At 47.2% G+C, this 21,933-nt stretch overlaps 1 protein-coding gene across 1 annotated transcript; it reads right to left on the bottom strand.

The window, feature by feature from the left end:
* Nucleotides 1-2,286: 2,286 nt before the first annotated feature.
* On the bottom strand, nucleotides 2,287-21,726 carry LOC120943125. Its single transcript, XM_040356246.1, has 8 exons — nucleotides 21,209-21,726; nucleotides 18,221-18,305; nucleotides 14,179-14,389; nucleotides 12,278-12,384; nucleotides 11,951-12,167; nucleotides 9,630-9,734; nucleotides 5,325-5,391; nucleotides 2,287-2,783 (listed from the first exon to the last, which is right to left on the bottom strand). Exons 3-8 carry the CDS (start codon nucleotides 14,369-14,371, stop codon nucleotides 2,606-2,608), a joined length of 867 nt encoding a protein of 288 aa, XP_040212180.1. The 5' UTR covers nucleotides 14,372-14,389; nucleotides 18,221-18,305; nucleotides 21,209-21,726; the 3' UTR covers nucleotides 2,287-2,605.
* Nucleotides 21,727-21,933: the final 207 nt, after the last annotated feature.

Genomic DNA, 21,933 nt, shown 5'->3' with positions numbered 1-21,933 from the left:
TGCTGTCTTCTGGGACCTGTGTGTCTCCCAGAAGACAGCGGGGGGACAGGGGGGCCGGATATGGCGTAGATCTGCAGCGATCTTTCGCCAGAAGTGGGAGCAAATACCTGTATTAGACAGGTATCTGCTCCCCCCTGGAGGTTCGAAAGTTCAATTTTTGGGAGGAACTCCACTTTAAGCAGTGAGCTTCCAACTTCATCGACCTGACCATTATGAGGGTTTCCTACTCGCTCACTGCATTGCTCTATCATAGGAAAATTAAATAGTGAAACAGGGATGAAGTAAAGAACTCTCAAAAGAATTTTTTCATTTGTATCAAAGGGATATATTAAGTCAAATTATTCAAAAAAATATTTAAACAATTCAAATTGGCACCACTCCAAAACTAAGGAGTTTACAGAAATTGTATCTGTAGTAAAGTTACAGCAAATAAAAGAACAAACTTGAATCCAGCACCGAGCTATACAAATCCCAAGTACACATACATATGTTACCACTCTAGGCCGTCATACAGATCATTCACCAGCTATGGGGTGCACACTTACAGGAATCCGTTTCTCCCTGCAGTATCCAGGCACAACAGGCTACACTTCCACTGTTTTTATCCTTTGATATCCAACAAGCTTTGTTGCAAACTCACAAAACCAAACTTTGGCACATCACGCACCGCCAGGCCCTCTCCTACTCCTTCAACATGTTTCTCTCCAAAAGGGGCTTAGTCATGAAGGTCATGGCGGTGTGATGGGCCTCAGTCTGGCTTTGTGAGTTTGCAACCGCTTGAAAGAAAGCTTGTTAGATACGAAAATCCTGACTTTAGCTCCCAAAGCTGAGCTTGAACCTACCTTTCTATTGGTCTAGAAATATGATGAGTATGTTGATGGACACTAGAGGTGGGGCATAGATCAACTTTTAGAGCAGAACTTGGTGTATGCATCAATGTGTTTCAGGGCTCCCAAGTCCCTTATTGTATTTAGAGTGGTTGCTTTTTATTTCCCGCTGTCAGTTTACTTGCAAGCATTAGGCCCCTTTCACACTGGGCCGGGAGGTGCGCTGACGGTAAAGCGGCGCTATACCGTTGGAATTGCGGTGGTATTCGGCCACTAGCGGTGCGGTTTTAACATTGTTTTCAATGGGAAGGAGCGGTGGAGAAGCTGTAAACACACCGCTCCAAAGATGCGGCTAGCAGGATTTTTGGAGCAGTCCTGCTAGCGCACCACCTCAGTGTGAAAGCCCTCGGGCTTTTACATTAAGACTGCAGGGCAGGAGTCTTTCAGGCGATATTTAGGCGTTAAACCGTGTGAAAAACTCCTCAGTGTGAAAGGGGCCTTAGGGCTCTTTCACACGGGCGGCCCGTTCAGGTCCACCTGACAGTTTTTTTTGCGGACCTGAACGGGCGCTCCGTACTCCTCTATGGAGCCGCGGATGTCAGTGGTGACATGCCCGCTGACATCCGACCCGCCAAAGTGTGACGGAGGAAAAACCTACTTTTCCATCCGTCTGGCGGATCTGGTGAACACGGACAGACGGTCCGTGTTCATCCGATCCCCCCATAGGGGAGAGCGGAGAAAAGACAGGGCGGTCCCTGCACAGTGTGCGGGGACCGCCCTGTCATCCGCCGGCTCAGCGGGGATCAACGGAGCGATCCCCGCTGAGCATGTGAAAGGGGCCTAAGTCTTACTTATGAAATGACTGAGGTCCATTACTAATAACTAATAATAATGGTGTCAGGTGTTTGCTTTCATTCTCATTGGCCAGAAAACAAGCTCTGCATTTGGACACTTTGACAAACTGTCCTAATAAAGTATTTGTTAGAGTACGTTGTTTTGAACCTGGAAGGAGTGCAATGAGGATTTTTAAAATAACCTTTTCTGATAAACAAATGTTAAATCTAAACTGAACAGAACTTTTATAATCTCCCCTTAACATCACCCAGTTTCTCTTGCTATCACATCTAACAGCTCCTATACATAAAGTCCGCTGTAAGCTCTTGTCCTCTGTCATGACACAGCTCTCTAAACATCTTTTTTTTGTAGCTGTAAAAATCTTTGCAAAAATCAATTTATACCTTTACAATTGTGATTGGCAATCTCTGGGATTGATTTACTAAAACTGGAAAGTGCAAAATCTGATGCAGCTCTGAAAAGCAACCAATCAGCTTCCAGCTTTTTTTTTTTGGTCAAAGCTTAATTGAGAAAACTGAAGTTAGAAGCTGATTGGCTACCATGTACAGCTGCACCAGATTTTGCATTCTCCAGTTTTAGTAAATCAACCCCTCTGTGTTCAGTTTGCCTGGACAGAACATCATTATCCCTCCTTTCACAATTCCCTGGAATTTTTTATTTTTTTTTGCTATTGGCTGATGTCTTATTAAAAAAACATTAATACTAATTACAGCCAATGAGGAAAGGAAGAATACAGGAAGGTTAAGGGAAAGGAGGTAAAGTCTATTTTTATACAGAGTTTTTACTGCTTCTATATAGGGAAAGCTAGAAGGCTGTACAATTAAAGAGAGAGCAATAAAGAGGCTTCACCAGCCTCTATGCACATGCACCATAAGATGCAACAGCAAGAGGACCGGCATGGGTCACTTCAAGCTTCTAATCAGTTACAGAGAAGAGGGGACATGCAAGGTGCCTCCTTTGGATCGGCGCTGCTTTTGTGCTGGTCGGGATCTGGACTCAATGTTTCTATAGGGATGTCTTCTTATCCAGAGACCTTCACATCTTTTCCAACTTCTCCAACTTTTCCTTGACTTTTTCTTCCAATTATTTGTTTGGGAACTCCTGCATGAATGTAGACGAGTCAATGGTGAACTGCAGACTGCAAGCAAAATTGCTTCACATATGACAGCTGGAGCTTTCTCAGCATTCACGGCTGCTCTCTGTAACTATAAAACCCTTTCTTCCTTTATCTTAAGATCGAAATTTACATTAACAACAGTTTCAATTTGTAAAGAATAGAAAACATTATGAATTAGCGTATATACTCGAGTATAAGCCAACCCGAGTATAAAACTGGGAAAACGTATTGACTTGAGTATAAGCCGAGGGTGAGAATGCAGCAGCTACTGTAAGTGGAAAAGAGGGCCAACAATGCCCATTTGCACGCCTCACTGTGCCCAAATGCAACCTCACTGTGCCATACCTCACTGTGCCCATTGCAGTCTCACTGTGCCATACCTCACTGTGCCCATTGCAGTCTCACTGTGCCATACCTCTCTGTGCCCGAGTACCTGCAATCTTGACAGGCGTCCATTTTTTAAAAGTCGCGGCTTCCTCTTGGTGTCCCGTTCCGTGATAGGCATTTGACACTGTGTTCTGCCTATCACGGTTTCCCAGCAGACACTGTGTTCAGTGTTCCGCCAATCACAGACATTCTTTCATCCTTGAACAAGAGGACGTCCGCGATTGGCGGAACAATTAACACAGTGTCTGCTGACGCCTGGCAAGAATTCAGGTACTGACTCGAGTATAAGCCGAGAGGGGTATTTTCAGCCCCAAAAAAAGGGCTGAAAAAAACTTGGCTTATACTCGAGTATATACAGTATATGGTCATCTGCTTGCAAACTTTCAACTCTTCACCTTTCCAAATCCCGCATTTTGATGCTGGTTGGGGATACTGGAATCTTTGGACTCGTATGGGTAAGGATACGAACTGGGTTACACAGAATTTCCAGAAAAAGGCAACATACATCTGTTTTGCCAATATGAAACCCTAGTTCCAAAGTACTTTCAGTACTGATTGGCCTACATCTTCTTTTGTCTATATTAGATGTCACCCCCCCTGGAGGACCTTTATGCTTTTATGTGATATTGTTATGCACACTTGGGATATAGCATGCTTCCAGCAGGGTTGGGCTAGTGAAGATACAGGAGCGGTTCTGTCTGAAGTAGGGCAGTGAGTAGATGGGGGTCAAGTACCCACTGCTCCTACAGGTTATTAGTATAGGACTTAGTGGAGCTGCTTCACTAAATCACTTACCTTCATCCCCACTCACTAAGTGGCCCTGACCAGTGCTGCACAACCTATGCTAGAAGAACTTTCAGGCCTGGTCCTCTGCCTAGTGCCTATGGATGGCCATATTCATGGCGGCACCCCCAGCAATCCAATATGAGTATGTACACTAAGCAAAGGACCTGGATGGATGTTTTTCTTGCAAAGAATGTGCAGGGCTGAACAGTGAAGGGGATGAAGGTAGGTAATATGATATGTATGCAGGCTACACTGAGGGGAGTAGGGTGTATGTTAAAAGGACAACTCCACTGAGAGCCCAATCACATCTGTCTGATCGTGTGCATTCTGCTAATACATGCAAAAGAACGGCCCAAAAACCATGCAGCATGTTTTCTGACACTATGGAGTGGATTTGCTAAAGCTGGAGAGTGAAAATCTGGTGCAGCTGTGTATATTAGCCAATCAGCTTCTAACTTCAGCTTGTTCAATTACGCTTTGACAAAAAAATAAAAAAAAATATGGAAGCTGATTGTTTTCTTTGCAGAGCCGCACCAGATGTTGCACTCTTCAGCTTTAGTAAATTAACCCCAGTATGCAGCAACACACAGTAGGTCGGAGCTGCATTGCCTTGCTGCGCTGAGGTATCATTCATAATGAATGGCACCACAATGCGCCAAATGCATGTAACATGCAATAATGTGTGTTGTGGTAACGCGGGCCTTACCACTATGCACGGCAAAGGTGTGTTTCAGCCCTAAACGTGAAGTTGTCCTTTATACAGAAAAGTCCCATTCCCAATCAAGAATTATGCTGTGTTGCGATTTTTTTTTTTTACCAAAAATATGTAGAATACGTATCGGCCTAAACTGAGAAAAAAATAGTATTGCTGGAGGCAATTTACAGCATACACTCATTTTGGTAGCATAATTATTAGTGTGGAATTTATGTTTCTTGCTAAAAAAACATTACTTTTATTCAGTTCTTTTGGGTAAAATTTCACTTTTAGAAAGGCTCTCATAAATAGTGATTGGGTAAAAGCCAAAAAGCTGTTCTTAAGCCCAGGTTCACACTGGGCTGCAGCAATGAAGCCGTGCAAGTTCAGCTGAACTCGCAGGATTTCACTCCTGTTTGTCAGTCCAGATTTTGGCCCCGATTACAGAGACATCCATGTAGTTTATACACAGATGTCAATGTAAATCGCAGACCAAAATCGCAAAAAGTAGTGCAGAAACTACTTTTTGAAACCTGTGCAGCGCTGCACCGATTAGGACGGTGCCATTGCCGGCAAATGCCGCCGATTTGATATGTCAAATCTCACCAGTGTGAACCAGGGTTAAATCACCTTCTGGTTCGTAACCCTTTAATCTTACCTGGTAGGGATCCGGACAATCACTGGGATGTTCTGCAGACCAGAGGTATTTGTGTTATGACGTAAATCTGAAATAAGAGACACATGTGTGTGACAAGATAATTCTGGAAACAGACCTTATATCTGTGGGTCCATGTGGTGCTGGGAGGGGCTTGGTTTCCCTTTCTAGGATAAATTCAGGGGACCGAGCTTCTTGTTGTTGGAGATTTCCAACCTACACACATTAGCACCTGGTAAATATTGCATTTTGATGATACTTCTTGACACTAGATATCCATACTTAATTACCGTATATACTCGAATATAAGCCAAGTTTTTAAGATTTTTTTTTGTGCTAAAAAAATGCCCCCCTCGGCTTATACTCGAGTCACCTTTTTGCGCCTGATCTCGCGGACTTGGCACACATATAGCCCCACTTTTCCTCTACAAGTGTGCAAAGTTTGTTATCCGCGGGACCTACGGCTGGGGAGCACCGATTTTTCAAAGTCGGGCACCCCTTACATAGACTCCCATGTTAAACGGTCATTTCTCCGGTAATTTTGGGGACCCGGTACCGGCCGGCCGTAGGTCCCCTGGACCCAAAACTTGGCATCCGCTGAGCAAGCAGTTGACAGGTCTGTCTCCGCACACTGTGCAGGGACCGACCTGTTAGAGCGCCGCTCTCCCCTAGGGTGGATCGGATGACGAGTCCGCCGTCATCCGATAGACGGATGGAAAATAGGGTTTCCATCCGTCACACTTTGGCGGGTCGGATGTCAGCGGGCATGTCACCGCTGACATCCGTGGCTCCATAGAGGTGCACAGAGCGTCCGTTCAGGTCCGCCTAAAAAGCTGACAGCCGACCTAAACGGTCTGCCCGTGTGAAAGGGGCCTTAGAGCGGGGTTTTGGCATAATTTTTTTTAGCAAGCTAAAATTAACCACATTAAATAGTCCCAAAAACATATTAATAGCTCCCCAGTCGTTCCAGAAATCATTGCAAACACTTGCCTTATATCCTCCAGCTCATGTTGTGGCCGTATCCATCATATGCGTGGGCATGTAAAGTTCCTTTTTCTTCCTGGTTTTCAGGGAGAGGTGCATGCTGGGCAATTGTTAGGCACAGTAATGCCCAGAGACTCCTGGGAAATGAGTGTCATCATTTCCCAGGAGGCAATGGGGTCTTAGGACAGGAAGTTGAACCACCTAGGACCAGGAACTAGGCAGATTACGAAATGTGCCTAGTAACAGCCAGATAGAAGTGAGTTACAATAAAGGCAGGCTGTTAATAGAAAGTTCATTTTTAGGGTGGAACTCCGCTTTAAGCTAAAAACGCTGAGTGTTTAACACTACTTTTATCGTGAGAAGGTGAAAGTGAAAGTATTCTAAAATATATCTGCATGACTCACATACACAGCTCATGGTAATACATACATAGCTCGTTAGGTTTATTGGCCCTTTATGAAAGTCAGCTTGGTGGATGTGAACTGTGCTGCCCTCTTGTGGTGCACAGTACAAAGTTTGGGAACTGTGGACAAATGTCTCCAGTATAAATTATTAAAGGTCAGGCTTCTTTCTCACAGGCGATTACACAGCGGTTAACAAACACCAGTCTTTCCAGCTGCAAGAATCTGCAGATTTTTTGATGCTGGAGTTCTGTTGTGTGCATGTAATCACCCGTGTAAAGGAGGCTCCATAGTACTTAAAGTGTTACTAAACCCACAACAGTAAAATCAGTCTGTATATGCAGTAAGGCATGCTCGCTATACTCACTGTGGAAGGGGTTAATCCTCTGCATTGTGTAAAAAGACTGTTTTCTCCTGTATGCACAGATTCGTCCTTTCTTGCATTGTGGACTTGGGAAGGCCAGCTAACACACAGGCAGTAGCCAACCTGCACATGCTCAGTTGTGTCTTTTATGCTGGAGAGAACATTAACTTGTTCTCAGAGATAGCCAGGTCACATGATACTGGCATCACACATGTGGGCGTGTATACAGGATGTGGTGGAAATATCCTCCCACCTGAACTCTCAGCTCTGGAGAAACTGTGCAGTTTATCACTGGCCTGGGGTATAAAGATCATCCAAAAAGGTATATAGTGGCAATCATGGGTGTCCGCTGAATTTTTTTCAGAGGGGGGCGGTGATACACAGTCGCATTTAACCCTTTCTTAAAATGCTAGCGGGCGTTAAAAGCGCCCCGCTAGTGGCCGCAGATAAAGCAATGGTAAAGCGCCACTTTTTAGTTGTGCTCTACCGATAACGCGGCCAGCTGGCAGTGTGAAATAGATCTTGAGACAATTCAGCTACATCCATGCCCATATGAATATAGCCTAGAGCAGGGCTCAAAATTTCAAGTCCTGAGCTACTTCGCTAGGCCTCCAGAGTTACTCGCCACCAGTTGCCCCACCTAATTCATACACTGCCCTGCGCCTAATTGTACCTGTAAACACGCCCTCGTAGATTATCTCATGGAATGACAATGTTTTATGCAGAATCAAGTTACAAAATTAAATATTAACAACAACAACTTTAACAAAATGGGACAGGGCACTGGGGGCAGACCAGAGGGACAGGGCACTGGGGGACAGACCAGAGGGACAGGGCACTGGGGGCAGACCAGAGGGACAGGGCACTAGAACTTGGTCTCTTCCCCATTCTCTTGCTGTCTCCTCTGCAACTCCCATCCATCCTCTCATCATCAGGAGCCTGTGTGTGCGGCTCCACGCTTGCATGTCCCCACTTCCCCCTTTTATTCAGGCTGGCAGAGAGGAGAGGAGCTGCAGCACAGCCGGAGGAAGTACAATCCAGCGCTGAGATCCACACAACTGCACAGCCATTGACACCATAGCACAGCGCACACTGACAGCGCACAGCACACATTGAGACCAGTCTGCTCACAGTGCTCAGGCTGAACTGCTGGACACCTACATAGAGCACAAGGAGAAGAAAACTGCACAAACTGGAAGGCTGCCACTCTCATGTCAGGGCAACTTTCAGTGAGCGCTGCACTGCCTACCTGGGACACCCGGAGTGGTAATTTTCGCAATCCTCCACCTGACTCATTACTTCCTGCTCCCTGCTCTCCAGCTACATTGGTCTGGGGGAGGGGGGAAGGTTCAGAGAGGTCATACTGTTAGGTCCCATGACTTAATGAGAATTGTAAGGAGAGCACCTGTGTACTGCTCTGCCTGTGCGCGGCTCACCAGACTACTTTTCCCGAGCATGCACCTTTCCTCTTCGGCCGCCAATCTCATCGGGACTCTAAGTGTAGGCACAGATTGGAGGGAGATTGGTCATGCAGCCCTGTCATCACTCGCCCCCAGCTTAAATCCACTCGCCAAATGCTAGTAGGCGAGTGGAAATTTTGAGGGCTAGCCTAGAGAATGTACAGACCCCTCCATTCAGCACAGATGCAACACCGCTTCAGCACAGACCCCCCCATTCTGCACAGACCGCTCCATTCAGCACAGATGGACCCCCCCCTTCAGCACAGATGGACCCCCCCCCCTTCAGCACAGATGGACCCCCTTTACGCACAGAGCCCCCCTTTAGCACAGATGGACCCCACATTCAGCACAAACCCCCCCCCCTCGGCACAGACGGACCCCCCTCCCTATCTCATTCAGTACCTCAGATCAGCCATCAGCGTGGCACAGCAGGTTCTCTCCCCCTGTGTACACATAAACACCGGAGGGGGAGGCGGCTTCACTCTGTTCGCTGTGCCTATGTGACATCCGGGCCGAGACTGCTCGCAGCCGCTAGACTCTTCAACACCTTCTCGATTTTCCAGGGGGGCGTCAATTGCCCCCCCTTGCCCTATGGAGCGGACACCCATGGTGGCTTTCTTTACTGTAAAAAGATTTGTAAGCTGTGGGCACTGCGGGGGGGTTTAGGCAGATGAACTATTTTCATATTACTGGGTTTAGTAACACTTTAACCACTTGCCACTCGTAGGATGTCATATGACGTCCTAAGGTTTAACCGGGATGATGCCTGGCACCATTCCGGTATCGAAATGTTCAGCCGGCAATTCTCTGTTATGTAGATATGATTTTTACAGATTACTTTTACAGACGATAGGAGGGGGTAAGCCCAGTGAGGATGCGGCCGGTGCCATCTGCTTCCGGGCACACAAATAAAGCAGATTGCAATTGTGACTAGCTATTGATTCCCCTTGCTCAGAGTTTCCCAGTATCCTTGAGGATTGCTGTGCAACTAAACAAAAGTACTAAAATGGAGTAAAATGGATCAGTTGAGATGGAGTGCTTAGCACTAATCTCAGAGTATATCCCTTTTGTATTAGGTGTTGCACACAAAGCTACATACACAGCTGGTTCACCAATGTCCGGAGGGGGTGACAGATCATACAGGTCTTCCCCTTACAGTTGTGACAGTGCTGGAGGAGGAATCGCAAAGTAGAACACCCGGGATCTAAAATAAGCAGAGAACATTTTATCCCATTACTAATGGTTATAAGAATACAGTAAAGACATTTGTCTTTGTGAAGATTCACTTCCACCATGTAAAAAGTAAATTCACGATTATTTCGATTGGGTATTTTTTCGACTCCTTTAGTACATCAACCTCATGGTGTTGTGCTCTCAACATACTAATAAATGCGATGGCGACACTGAAAATGAAAGCTGCACATTTAAAACAGCATGAAAACAAATTAAAGTGGAACGTTATGCTAACAAATAAAAATGGGCTCACAAGCAGGATTTTTAATTCAGAAGTTATGCTTTGTCTCTTCTGCATTAAAGGGGTTGTAAAGGTACAATTTTTTTTTTCTTTAAATAGCTTCCTTTACCCTAGTGCAGTCCTCCTTCACTTACCTCATCCTTCCATTTTGCTTTCAAATGTCCCTATTTCTTCTGAGAAATCCTCACTTCCTGTTCTTCTGTCTGTAACTCCACACAGTAATGCAAGGCTTTCTCCCTGATGTGAATAAAGCCTCTTGTCTTTATTCTGTCCCGGTGCGCAGGCGCCGAATAGAGCCGAGCCGACCCGAGCTTCTGTCTGTAACTCCACACAGTAATGCGAGGCTTTCTCCCTGGTGTGGAGTGTCGTGCTCGCCCCTTCCCTTGGACTACAGGAGAGTCAGGGCGCTCTCTATGTTGCAGATAGAGAAAAGAACTGTGTGTTAGTGGGCGTCCTGACTCTCCTGTAGTCCAAGGGAGGGGGCGAGAACGACACTTCACACCAGGGAGAAAGCCTTGCATTACTGCGTGGAGTTACAGACAGAAGAACAGGAAGTGAGGATTTCTCAGAAGAAATAAGGACATTTAAAAGCAAAATGGAAGGATGAGGTAAGTGAAGGAGGACTGCACTAAGGTAAAGAAAGCTATTTAGGAAAACAAATTGTACCTTTACAACCCCTTTAAAGTTACTTACCTGTGTATGTAACCCATGCTGTCTGGTAATAAAAAACTTAAAAAAATAAAATAAAATTACTTACCTGCCTGTCCGCTCCCTGTACAGTGAGATGCGATTGTGTAGCTCACCGTAAAAATTCAGCAATGCCGACACTGACTGCACTCCCACGCATGCAGCCAGTGATCAATAAAATCAACCCAGAAACTGCTCACCTGAAGATGTAAGCGGCTGGCGGGGAGCTCCGGCACATTGCATCGCTGGAGCCAAGGTGAGCATAGTTCTGCTTTAACATGTTAAAGTTTATCAGAGATTTTCCAGGGCAATCCTAGTACCTACCTGACATCCGTTCACCACATCAGAATGACCTCCTCTGGGCGCAATTACCTTAATGCCGTGTACACACGATCGTTTTTTCAGATAAAAAAAGTCAGATGGACTTTTTTCATCGGAAAAAACGATCGTGTGTGGTCCCCATCGGACTTTTTTCCATCGGTGTAAAAAAAAAATAGAACCTGTTTTAAATTTTTCTGATGGAAAAAAAAACGATAGGAAATTCCGATCGTCTGTGTGGAATTCCATCGGAGAAAAATCCACGCATGCTCAGAATCAAGTCGACGCATGCTCGGAAGCATTGAACTTCATTTTTCTCGGCTCGTCGTAGTGTTTTACGTCACCGCCTTTTGGACAGTCGGAATTTAGTCTGATAGTGTGTAGGCAAGACTGATGAAAGTCAGCTTTCATCAGTCCGACGGAAAATTCCATCGGATTTTATTTCATCTGAAATCCAATCGTGTGTACACGGCATAACAGGTTTACAGCAGACAATCATTCCTGTTCCTCAAAAACCAATAGCCGTCATATAACCAATAGCATACATGTATCCCTGCAAATAAGTTAGTTTACATGCGGGTAGGGGGCGTGTTTCATTTAAATGAAGTGCGTCCCCGCGCCGATTGAAATGCGCATGCTCCGTTTTGAAATTTCCCGCCGTGCTTTGCGCGAAATGACGTTGTACAATTACATTACGTCATTTTTTTAACTTCGACGTGCGTTACATCCTTTACTATTCACGGACGACTTACGCTCGTATCTTGCTTTGAGGATTCAAACTAAAGATACGAAGGGGCAAATTTAAAAGTACGCCAGTGTATCAGTAGATACGCCGGCGTACTTCTTCTGTGAATCTGGCCCTTTACTGAGAGTGACAGACTGAAGCATATATGTTATTTTTTATCGTGCCTAAAGTTGTAAAACTACAAGTAATATCTTACATAGGCAGCCTGTGAGGTCTGTACATGACTGTGAGTGGCCCAGCATTTTCACCATGGTGTGGCACTGAGGCAGAGTACAAAGACTGTTGGGTTCATTGTGGAATGTCATACATGTCCAGGTGTGGAACAAGACAAACAAGAACTGCCGAGTGTTTCCCACTTCCAAGTCATACATTTCGGAGCTTGAGGAGCACCTACCAATCTTCCGTAACAGTGCCTGGAATTAGCAAGGGATATGTATGAGTCAAACAGCAAAATCATAGGAGACTTGAAGTGGAAGAGCAGGCTAATCTTAAACCTGCCCCCACCCCCATTGTAGCCTCTTACCTGAGTCCACTCCATGCGTCTGGGGCTAAGGCTGAGAGCCACGAGACAATCCTTCTTGCAGCTTATTCCATGTGACACGATTATTCGAGAATCACGGCAGCTGGCAACTGATCATAACATTATGAAACAGAGCGAGCAAGTAAAAATACATTTCAATAAAGAACTTATGATAATGATGACCATACACACACATCCAAATGACTGTTCAGTATAATGAATCTTTCAATGGAGTGTATATTTCAGCAATCAACCACTTGATTTGTGAATGATGGTTGTAACGGAATGGCCCGTGGGACCCAGAGGCTCTTGCAGGGTGTGGGGTACTCCTGTTTCAGCTTCACCGATGACTCTTGTGTCTAAAGTCATCCTATGTCCACAAAAAACAAAAAAGTTTAGGCTTCATTTCCATGGACGTTTTTACAGCTTAAAAACGCCTGTCCATGTTTATTTTTTTTTTATTTTTTGTGCTGGAGCTTTAAAAACGCTGCAGTAGCGTTTTTTAACGTCTGGCGTTTTTACAGCTCTAACACTGGAGCTTCAGAACGCACTGGTCCTGTTTTTTTTTTGCAGCTTAAAGCGGATCTCCACTCTAAAGTGGAGTCCCGCTGATCGGAACCCTCCCCCCCTCCGGTGTCACATTTGACACCTTTCAGGGGGGAGGGGGGTGCAGATACCTGTCTACAGACAGGTATCTGCACCCACTTCCGGCCCTACGATACGGGCAAAGGACGGGTTTTTTCCTTCCTTCCCGTCCGTCCCCCGTTGTATGCTGGGAACACTCGGCTCCCAGCACACAGCGGGAGCCAATCGGCGGGCGCAGCGCGACTCGCGCATGCGCCGTAGGGAACCGGGCAGTGAAGCCGGAGCGCTTCACTTCCTGGTTCCCTCACCAAGGATGGAGGGGGGAGCAGCAGGGTGACGAGCGATCGGCTCGTCATCTGCTGCGATCGCCGCTGGACTCCAGGACAGGTAAGTGTCCTTATATTAAAAGTCAGCAGCTGCAGTATTTGTAGCTGCTGGCTTTTAATATATTTTTCCCGTGGCACATCCGCTTTAAAAACGGCTCAGCCATCTACAGCTCAAAAACGTCATGGTGGGCATGAGGCCATAGACTAACATGGAGAGCCGTTTTTAAGCTGCAAAAAAAAAACGCTTAGAAAAGTGGCTGTAGTGGAGCTGCGGTGGCTCAACGCGATTGGCACTGCGCTGACAAGCAATTCACCTCTGCAGCTAGGGGTTCGGATCCCGGTCTCGGCTACATGTGAATTGAGTTTGGTGGTCTCAGCCCGGCTCCCGGTGGGTGTGCTATGCGAGGTAAGCCTTCGCTTAGTACGCCCACCCCCTCCCACAAAAACCACCACACTTACACGCACTCGAAATTGGGTTAACATCACGCACTTTGACCACGCGGTCTCTAAAAAGAGAGGCGAAGGACTAACGGGGCTGGTTGAGCGGGCTAATCCTCTCACTCCCTTATAGGGAGTCCCTCTGCCCCGTTGGGCTTCAAAGCGGAGCAGGTAGGGCGGGCTGTGTGGGAGGACCCCCTCACACACCTGCCATTGCCACCCGGGGCATGGAGAAAGGTGGCAGATTGCCTCTGGGGGAGGCCTGCCTACTCCCAACTCCTGCAGTCCGGCTCCTCTCTCGAGTACACGCACAAAATACACTTTAAAAAAATAAAAAATAAAATAAAAAGAAAAGTGGCTGTAAAAATGTCCATGGAAATGAAGCCTTATAGCGCAAAAAATAAAAACCGCACTCTCCACTGCAAACCCACTCTCCAGTTTATCATCCGCCAAGACGGCATAAACATTGCGGGGGCCATATGTTCAAGCACACGGTAATAGATCTAGTTCTCTATGACTATCATAAATATGTCAGTGCAGTTTCTGCAATCTTACTTTTGCAGGACATCCCAGCTCTACAATACTTGATATGACTCAACATTGCCTGCACACTGCGGCACAAAGGCAGAGTGATGTACTGTATTACATTAGCTGTCTCTTCACATTCTTCACACTGGTGATGGTGGAACAAGATGACCAGCTCCTCGTAGAGGCACCTGCACGTGGGGCTCAATAGCAAAGGCTTCATGATTTCCAGCAAATGCAGCTGCAACACAGATATAATAAACATTAGGGCCTTGTAACTGCAAGCTGCCAACAATGAATCACCATTTCCCTTTCATTCTTCCACAACAGGCTGGATAATGGAGGCTTAAAGGCCGTCGTTTAGGCCCTTTCCCATCTTCAGTAAGGCCCCTTGCACACTGGGGCGTTTTTCATGCGGTACAGCGCTAAAAATATCGCTGCTATACCGCATGAAAAAAGCATGCCCTGCAGTGTTCAATGTGAAAGCCTGAAGGCTTTCACATTGAAGCGGTGCGCTAGCAGGAGCGCACCAAAAGTCCTGCTAGCCGCATCTTTACCGCGGTATAGGAGCGGTGTGTTCACCGCGCCTTCCCATTGAAATCAATGGGAAAGCGCGGTATTAACCCTTTTTCGGCCGCTAGCGGGGGTTAAAACCTCACCGCTAGCGCCCGAATATCGCGGTAAATACGACGGTATAGCCGCGCTACAAATAGCGCGGCTATACCGTCACCGGGGCTGCACGCCTCAGTGTGAAACCAGCCGTAGGGTATTAGGAAGTGAAGCCTGTTAAGTGAAGCCTGTTTCCTACTGCGCATGCACGAGTTGTGCTGCGCGTTCTGAATGGTCCCTGCTGTCTTCTGGGACCTGTGTGTCACCCAGAAGACAGCGGGGGGGTGGGTGGGGAAGGAGGGGCCAGACATGGTGTAGTTCGCCGTGTATTCTGCGGCGTGCTTTTGCCAGAAGTGGGAGCAAATACCTGGATTAGACAGGTATCTGCTCCCCCCCACCCCCCTAAAAGGTGCCAAATATGACACCGGAGGGTGGAAGAACCGGATCAGTGGAAGTTCCATTTCTGGGTGGAACACCGCTTTAAAGTTCATGGCCCAGATTCTGAAAGAACTTACGACGGCGCAGCGCCATGTACGCCGTCGTAAGTCCTAATCCGACCCGTCGTATCTATGCGACTGATTCTTAGAATCAGTTACGCATAGATATCCATTAGATCCGACAGGCGTAAGTCTCTTACGCCGTCTGATCTTAACTGCATTTTTTTTTTGACCGCTAGGTGGCGCTTCCGTCGAATTCCGCATTGAGTATGCAAATTAGCTAGATACGCGAATTCCCAAACGTACGCGCGGCCGACGCAGTAAAGATACAACGTTTACGTTAGGCCTTTCCCGGCGTAAAGTTGCCCCTGCTATATGAGGCGCAGCCAATGTTAAGTATGGCCGTCGTTCCCGCGTCAAAATTTGAAAAAGTTACGTCGTTTGCCTAAGTCGTCCGTAAATGGGGCTGAACTTCATTTACGTTCACGTCTAAACCAATGACGTCCTTGCGGCGTACTTTGGAGCAATGCACACTGGGAAATTTCACGGACGGCACATGCGCCGTTCCGCAAAAACGTCGGGTCACAGTAGTTTTACATAAAACACGCCCCCCTGATCCAAATTTGAATTAGGCGGGCTTACGCCGGCCGATTTACGCTACGCCGCCGCAACTTACGGAGCAAGTGCTTTGAGAATACAGCACTTGCCCGTGTCAGTTGCGGAAGCGTAACGTAAATCAGATACGTTACGCCCGCACAATTTTACGCGGCTCTACGTGAATCCGGGCCTATGTGCTTGTAAAGGCAGGCGTCCCATTACTTTTGGTAATATTATGTTAAGCTATGAATAAGCACTAAAGTTTGGTGTGAAACGCGTCAGCTTTTTACCCCGTCTGCTGTGGCATGCTTTTTGTGTGTTTTTTGATTTTAAAATAAAAGCAATTTATTTTTCGAGTGCGGCTGTACAGAGCGTTTTTCCTTAATTTTGCACTTTTGGTAATATAGTGTACCTAACAATAGAGCTTACAAAAAGGCACATACTGTGCGCGTCCTGGCTGTTCCCCCCACCGAACCCCAGTTGGTCTTTGGCATGAAGACAAATAGCCCCCCCCCCCCCCACCTGTCGAGCTGGACCCTACTCACAGCAATCAGCCAATCTCTGCTACTCATTTCTTTAACCACTTCCCGACGGCCGTACGACTTTGTACGGCCGCAGGGTGGTTCTACTTCTCTGAGTGGCCGCCTTTATAAGGCCTCCGCTCCTCCTGGCCACTGGGGGGCACGCGCCCGCCGCATCACTGGGATGCCGATGCGCGTGCCTGGCGGCCGCGATGTCCGCCAGGCTCCCGCGATCGGCGGTTACAGAGACAAGGATGTGGATCTGTGTGTGTAAACACACAGATCCACGTCCCGTCAGGGAGAGAGGAGACCGATCTGTGTCCCTTGTACATAGGGACACAGATCGGTCACCTCCCCCAGTCAGTCCCCTTCTCCCACACAGTTAGTAACACTCACTAAGGTACACATTTAACCCCTCCCTCACCCCCTAGTGTTAACCCCTTCAATGCCAGTCACATTTATACAGTAATTAGTGCATATTTATAGCACTGATCGCTGTATAAATGTGAATGGTGAAAAAAATGTGTCAAAAGTGTCCGCCATAATGTCGCAGTCCCGATAAAAATCGCAGATCGCCGCCATTACTAGTAAAAAAAAAAATTCTGTCCCCTATTTTGTAGGCGCTATAACTTTTGCGCAAACCATTCGCTTATTGCGAATTTTTTTATTTTTTTTACCAAAAATATGTAAAATACGTATCGGCCTAAACTGAGAAAAAAAAGAAAAAGAAAAAATTTAGCTATTTATTTTTTAGCAACAAGTAAAAAATATTTTTTTTTTTTCAAAATTGTCGCTCTATTTTTGTTTATAGCGCAAAAAATAAAAACCGCAGAGGTGATCTAATACCACCAAAAGAAAGCTATATTTGTGGGGAAAAAAAGGACGTCAATTTTGTTTGGGAGCCACGTCGCCCCACCCGCGCAATTGTCAGTTAAAGCGACGCAGTGCCGAATCGCAAAAAGTCCTCTGGTCAGGAAGGGGGTTTAAGTGCCCAGTAAGGAAGTGGTTAACAAAGGGAATGTTTCTGATGACTAAATAACAAATGGTTGTGCGTGAAGAGACACATGTAGATCCACACCCCTATGACATCAACTGCTTTCACTTTCATTTTTGTCACATGAGAATTACTTTCATTTCCAGGAATCTGTTAGTGATCGATCTATAGATCTCTGTATTCTATGGTAAAGTCAAATCAGCAGCCTCTAGATAACAAATGTTACAAAATAATCTAGGGTGTAAATCAGTCGGTGGATGATGAACGGGTTCCTGTGCACCCACAGGGGGTGTGGGGGGGACACAGGACTCATCATATCCTGTACTGGGACTGTCACCTCCGCACCGGGGACTGACACCCCCACCCTGGGAACTAGGGCTCCGGTCTCTGATTACTGAACTCCCAATATTATTATTATTATTATACACTATTATTACTATTATACAATAAAATACAACAGTCCCGTGCTCACAGAAAGTCACAGAGTACACCCAGCAAGATGGCTCTACAATAGCAGACACAGAGGAACCCATCATTACCGGGATGTACTAGCAGGAGACTAGGAGTATTAAATAAGTGGCTTAGAACTGCTGGGACTTATAGTTCCATATGGACTGCATGTTGCTTTCTGCATACTGTGACCTGTAGTTCTACATTGGCTGAATGCTGCTAATCCCATTCTGGTTGTTTGCTGCTAGTTGCACACTGGGAGCGCATGAACTTTAAGTCCCATAGAAGCTATCTGGTCAATGGGACTGCTGAGACCTGTAGTTCTTTACTGGCTACTCCTGCTAGTTGGACATAGGTGCAGCGTGTCTCCCTGGTGAGCAAACACACACAACTACACACATCTAAACGCATACACACATCAATACACAAACAATGATTTAAAATAATAAATAAATAGTACTTACACAGGTTCTGTATCAGAGAGGACCCGGCTGCTTCCAGTGTCTGCTGCAATGTGTATAAGAGGGACCGGGACTTCCTTGTGAGTCACTAAAACACAGAGGTAACTTCTGTTCAATTTAAAGGCACAGTGCCATGGAAAGGTGATAAACATCCTTTTACACTATACCACCCGTACTATAACCAGAACACCCCCCCCCCCCACTGTACTATAACCAGAACACCCCCCCCCCCCCACACTGTACTATAACCAGAACCCCCTCCCCCCACACTGTACTATAACCAGAACACCCCCCCCCCACACTGTACTATAACCAGAACCCCCCCCCACACTGTACTATAACCAGAACACCCCCCCCCCACACTGTACTATAATCAGAACAACCCCCCCCCCCCCACACTGTACTATAACCAGAACCCCCCCCCCACACTGTACTATAACCAGAACCCCCCCCCCACACTGTACTATAACCAGAACCCCCCCCACACTGTACTATAACCAGAACCCCCCCCCCCCACACTGTACTATAATCAGAACACCCCCCCCCCCCCCACACTGTACTATAACCAGAACCCCCCCCCCCACACTGTACTATAACCAGAACACCCCCCCCCACACTGTACTATAACCAGAACCCCCCCCCCCCACACTGTACTATAACCAGAACCCCCCCCCCCCCACACTGTACTATAACCATGACCCCCCCACACTGTACTATAACCAGACCCCCCCCCCCCCACACTGTACTATAACCAGGACCCCCCCACACTGTACTATAACCAGAACACCCCCCCCCCCCCACACTGTACTATAACCAGAACCCCCCCCCACACTGTACTATAACCAGAACACCCCCCCCCACACTGTACTATAACCAGACCCCCCCCCCCCCACACTGTACTATAACCAGGACCCCCCCCACACTGTACTATAACCAGAACACCCCCCCCCACACTGTACTATAACCAGAACCCCCCCCCCCCCACACTGTACTATAACCAGACCCCCCCCCCCACACTGTACTATAACCAGGACCCCCCCCACACTGTACTATAACCAGAACCCCCCCCCCACACTGTACTATAACCAGGACCCCCCCCCCCACACTGTACTATAACCAGAACACCCCCCCCCCCACACTGTACTATAACCAGAACCCCCCCCCCCCCACACTGTACTATAACCAGAACACCCCCCCCCCACACTGTACTATAACCAGAACCCCCCCCCACACTGTACTATAACCAGAACCCCCCCCCCACACTGTACTATAACCAGAACACCCCCCCCCCACACTGTACTATAACCAGAACACCCCCCCCCTACACTGTACTATAACCAGAACACCCCCCCCCCCACACTGTACTATAACCAGAACACCCCCCCCCCCCACACTGTACTATAACCAGAACACACCCCCCCCCCACACTGTACTATAACCAGGACCCCCCCCCCCCACACACTATACCACCTGTATATAACCAGGACCCCAGTACCCTCACACTACACCACCTGTAATTAGCCAAAACCCCGGTACCCCCCCACACTATACTACCTGTACTTAGCCAGGACCCCGGTACCCCCAAACTATATTACCTGTAATTAGCAAGGGACCCAGTATCCTCACGCTATACCAACTGTATACAACCAGGACCCCAGTACCCTCACGCTATATAACCAGGACCCCAGTACCCTTACACTATACCACCTGTATATAAGCAGAACCCCAGTACCCTCACACTATACTACCTGTAATTAGCTAGGACCCTGGTACCCCCATACTATATTACCTGTAATTAGCAAGGACCCCAGTATCCTCACGCTATACCAACTGTATACAACCAGGACCCCAGTACTCCCACACTCTAACACCTGTATATAACCAGGACCCCAGTACCCCCATATTGTACCACCTGTATATATAACAACGCGATACCACCTGTAAATAACCAGTACCCCCACATTATACCACCTGTATATAACCAGGACCCCAGTATCCCCCACTATACCACATGTATATAACCAGTACCCCCACATTATACCACCTGTATATAACCAGTACCCCCACATTATACCACCTGTATATAACCAGTACCCCCCACTATACCACCTGTATATAACCAGGACCCCCCACTATACCACCTGTATATAACCAGGACCCCACACTATAGCACCTGTATATAACCAGGACCCCAGTACCCCCACATTATACCACCTGTATATAACCAGGACTCCACACTATACCACCTGTATATAACCAGGACCCCAGACTATACCACCTGTATATAACCAGTACCCCCCACTATACCACCTGTATATAACCAGGACCCCCCACTATACCACCTGTATATAACCAGGACCCCACACTATAGCACCTGTATATAACCAGGACCCCAGTACCCCCCACTATACCACCTGTATATAACCAGGACCCCACACTATAGCACATGTATATAACCAGGACTCCAGTACCCCCACATTATACCACCTGTATATAACCAGGACCCCAGTACCCCCACATTATACCACCTGTATATAACCAGGACCCCAGTATCCCCCACTATACCACCTGTATATAACCAGGACCCCAGTACCCCCCACTATACCACCTGTATATAACCAGTACCCCCCACTATACCACCTGTATATAACCAGGCCCCCCCCCCCCCCACATTATAGCACCTGTATATAACCAGGACCCCAGTACCCCCACATTATAGCACCTGTATATAACCAGGACCCTAGTACCCCCACATTATACCACCTGTATATAACCAGGACCTCAGTACCCCACCTGTATATAACCAGGACCTCAGTACCCCACCTGTATATAACCAGGACCCCCACATTATACCACCTGTATATAACCAGGACTCCAGTACCCCCACATTATACCACCTGTATATAACCAGGACCCCAGTACCCCCCATTATATAACCAGGACCCTTCTCCTCGCCCCTATAAGCCCACCTTCACCCATCCATCTTCCTACCTTCAACAGTCCAGGGTGAGAAGAGAAGAGGGCGGGGTCATTCAGTCTGGGAGGCGGGCACTGTTACATTTGAGACAAGTCCTAACCAATAGACAATGCGAGTGTTCAATGAGTGCCAGGCACTGCTCTAAACCACGAGTGTTAGGAGGAACTGGTCATGTGACTCTCCCTCACTGCATGTAGCCACCATCCAGCTCCGCGGAGGAGAAAGTGAGGAAAGATTTGGCGGGATGTGCGGTGACAGGCCATAGAGCTCCATGTCACCGCCTACAGAGAGAGGTGTCCCCGCCCCTCAGAGGTACGTGTCTTGTGTGTGAGTGAGCGCCATATACATGTATTGTTTATAACTATGAGCTCTGAGGGCATTTCCAGTGACATCCTCCGGTACTTTCCTGTCACCTGAGGTGTCCCATCATCTCCAGTATACGACCCGGCACTGACTGTCCCCCTGTGTGATCGCACATCGTCATGTCTGAGGTGTTTTCTCACGGCTATGGCCTGTGTTCTCCATCCCAGCCTGCATTCATCTGTGGGGATTCTTCTGTCACAGGACAGTTCTTCATTCAACTTTATCAGGTACATTTGTCTATTAGCCAATAGACATGTCTATGAGGTAAATTTGGTAAATGTTTCTGTCAGAGTCCTTACCACCATTTATTATTATATTTATGAGGTACATTTATCACATTTCTCTCTTGGGGAGTCCTTCCAACTAATATATTCAT

This window comes from Rana temporaria, chromosome 6, assembly GCF_905171775.1.
Source record: "Rana temporaria chromosome 6, aRanTem1.1, whole genome shotgun sequence".
Classification (NCBI taxonomy): Eukaryota; Metazoa; Chordata; class Amphibia; order Anura; family Ranidae; genus Rana; species Rana temporaria.
Note: the sequence above shows the minus strand (reverse complement) of the source record. Positions and strands in the feature narration are given on the sequence as shown.

What these genes read in the sequence shown, in the direction of transcription:
- LOC120943125 (XM_040356246.1), bottom strand. Translation starts at nt 14,371, where the DNA reads ATGAAGCCTTTGCTATTGAGCCCCACGTGCAGGTGCCTCTACGAGGAG. An exon ending in AGCTGGGATGTCCTGCAAAA is followed by an intron (nt 12,385 to 14,178) that starts GTAAGATTGCAG and finishes TGTTATGATCAG; the next exon opens with TTGCCAGCTGCCGTGATTCT. An exon ending in GACGCATGGAGTGGACTCAG is followed by an intron (nt 12,168 to 12,277) that starts GTAAGAGGCTAC and finishes TGCTAATTCCAG; the next exon opens with GCACTGTTACGGAAGATTGG.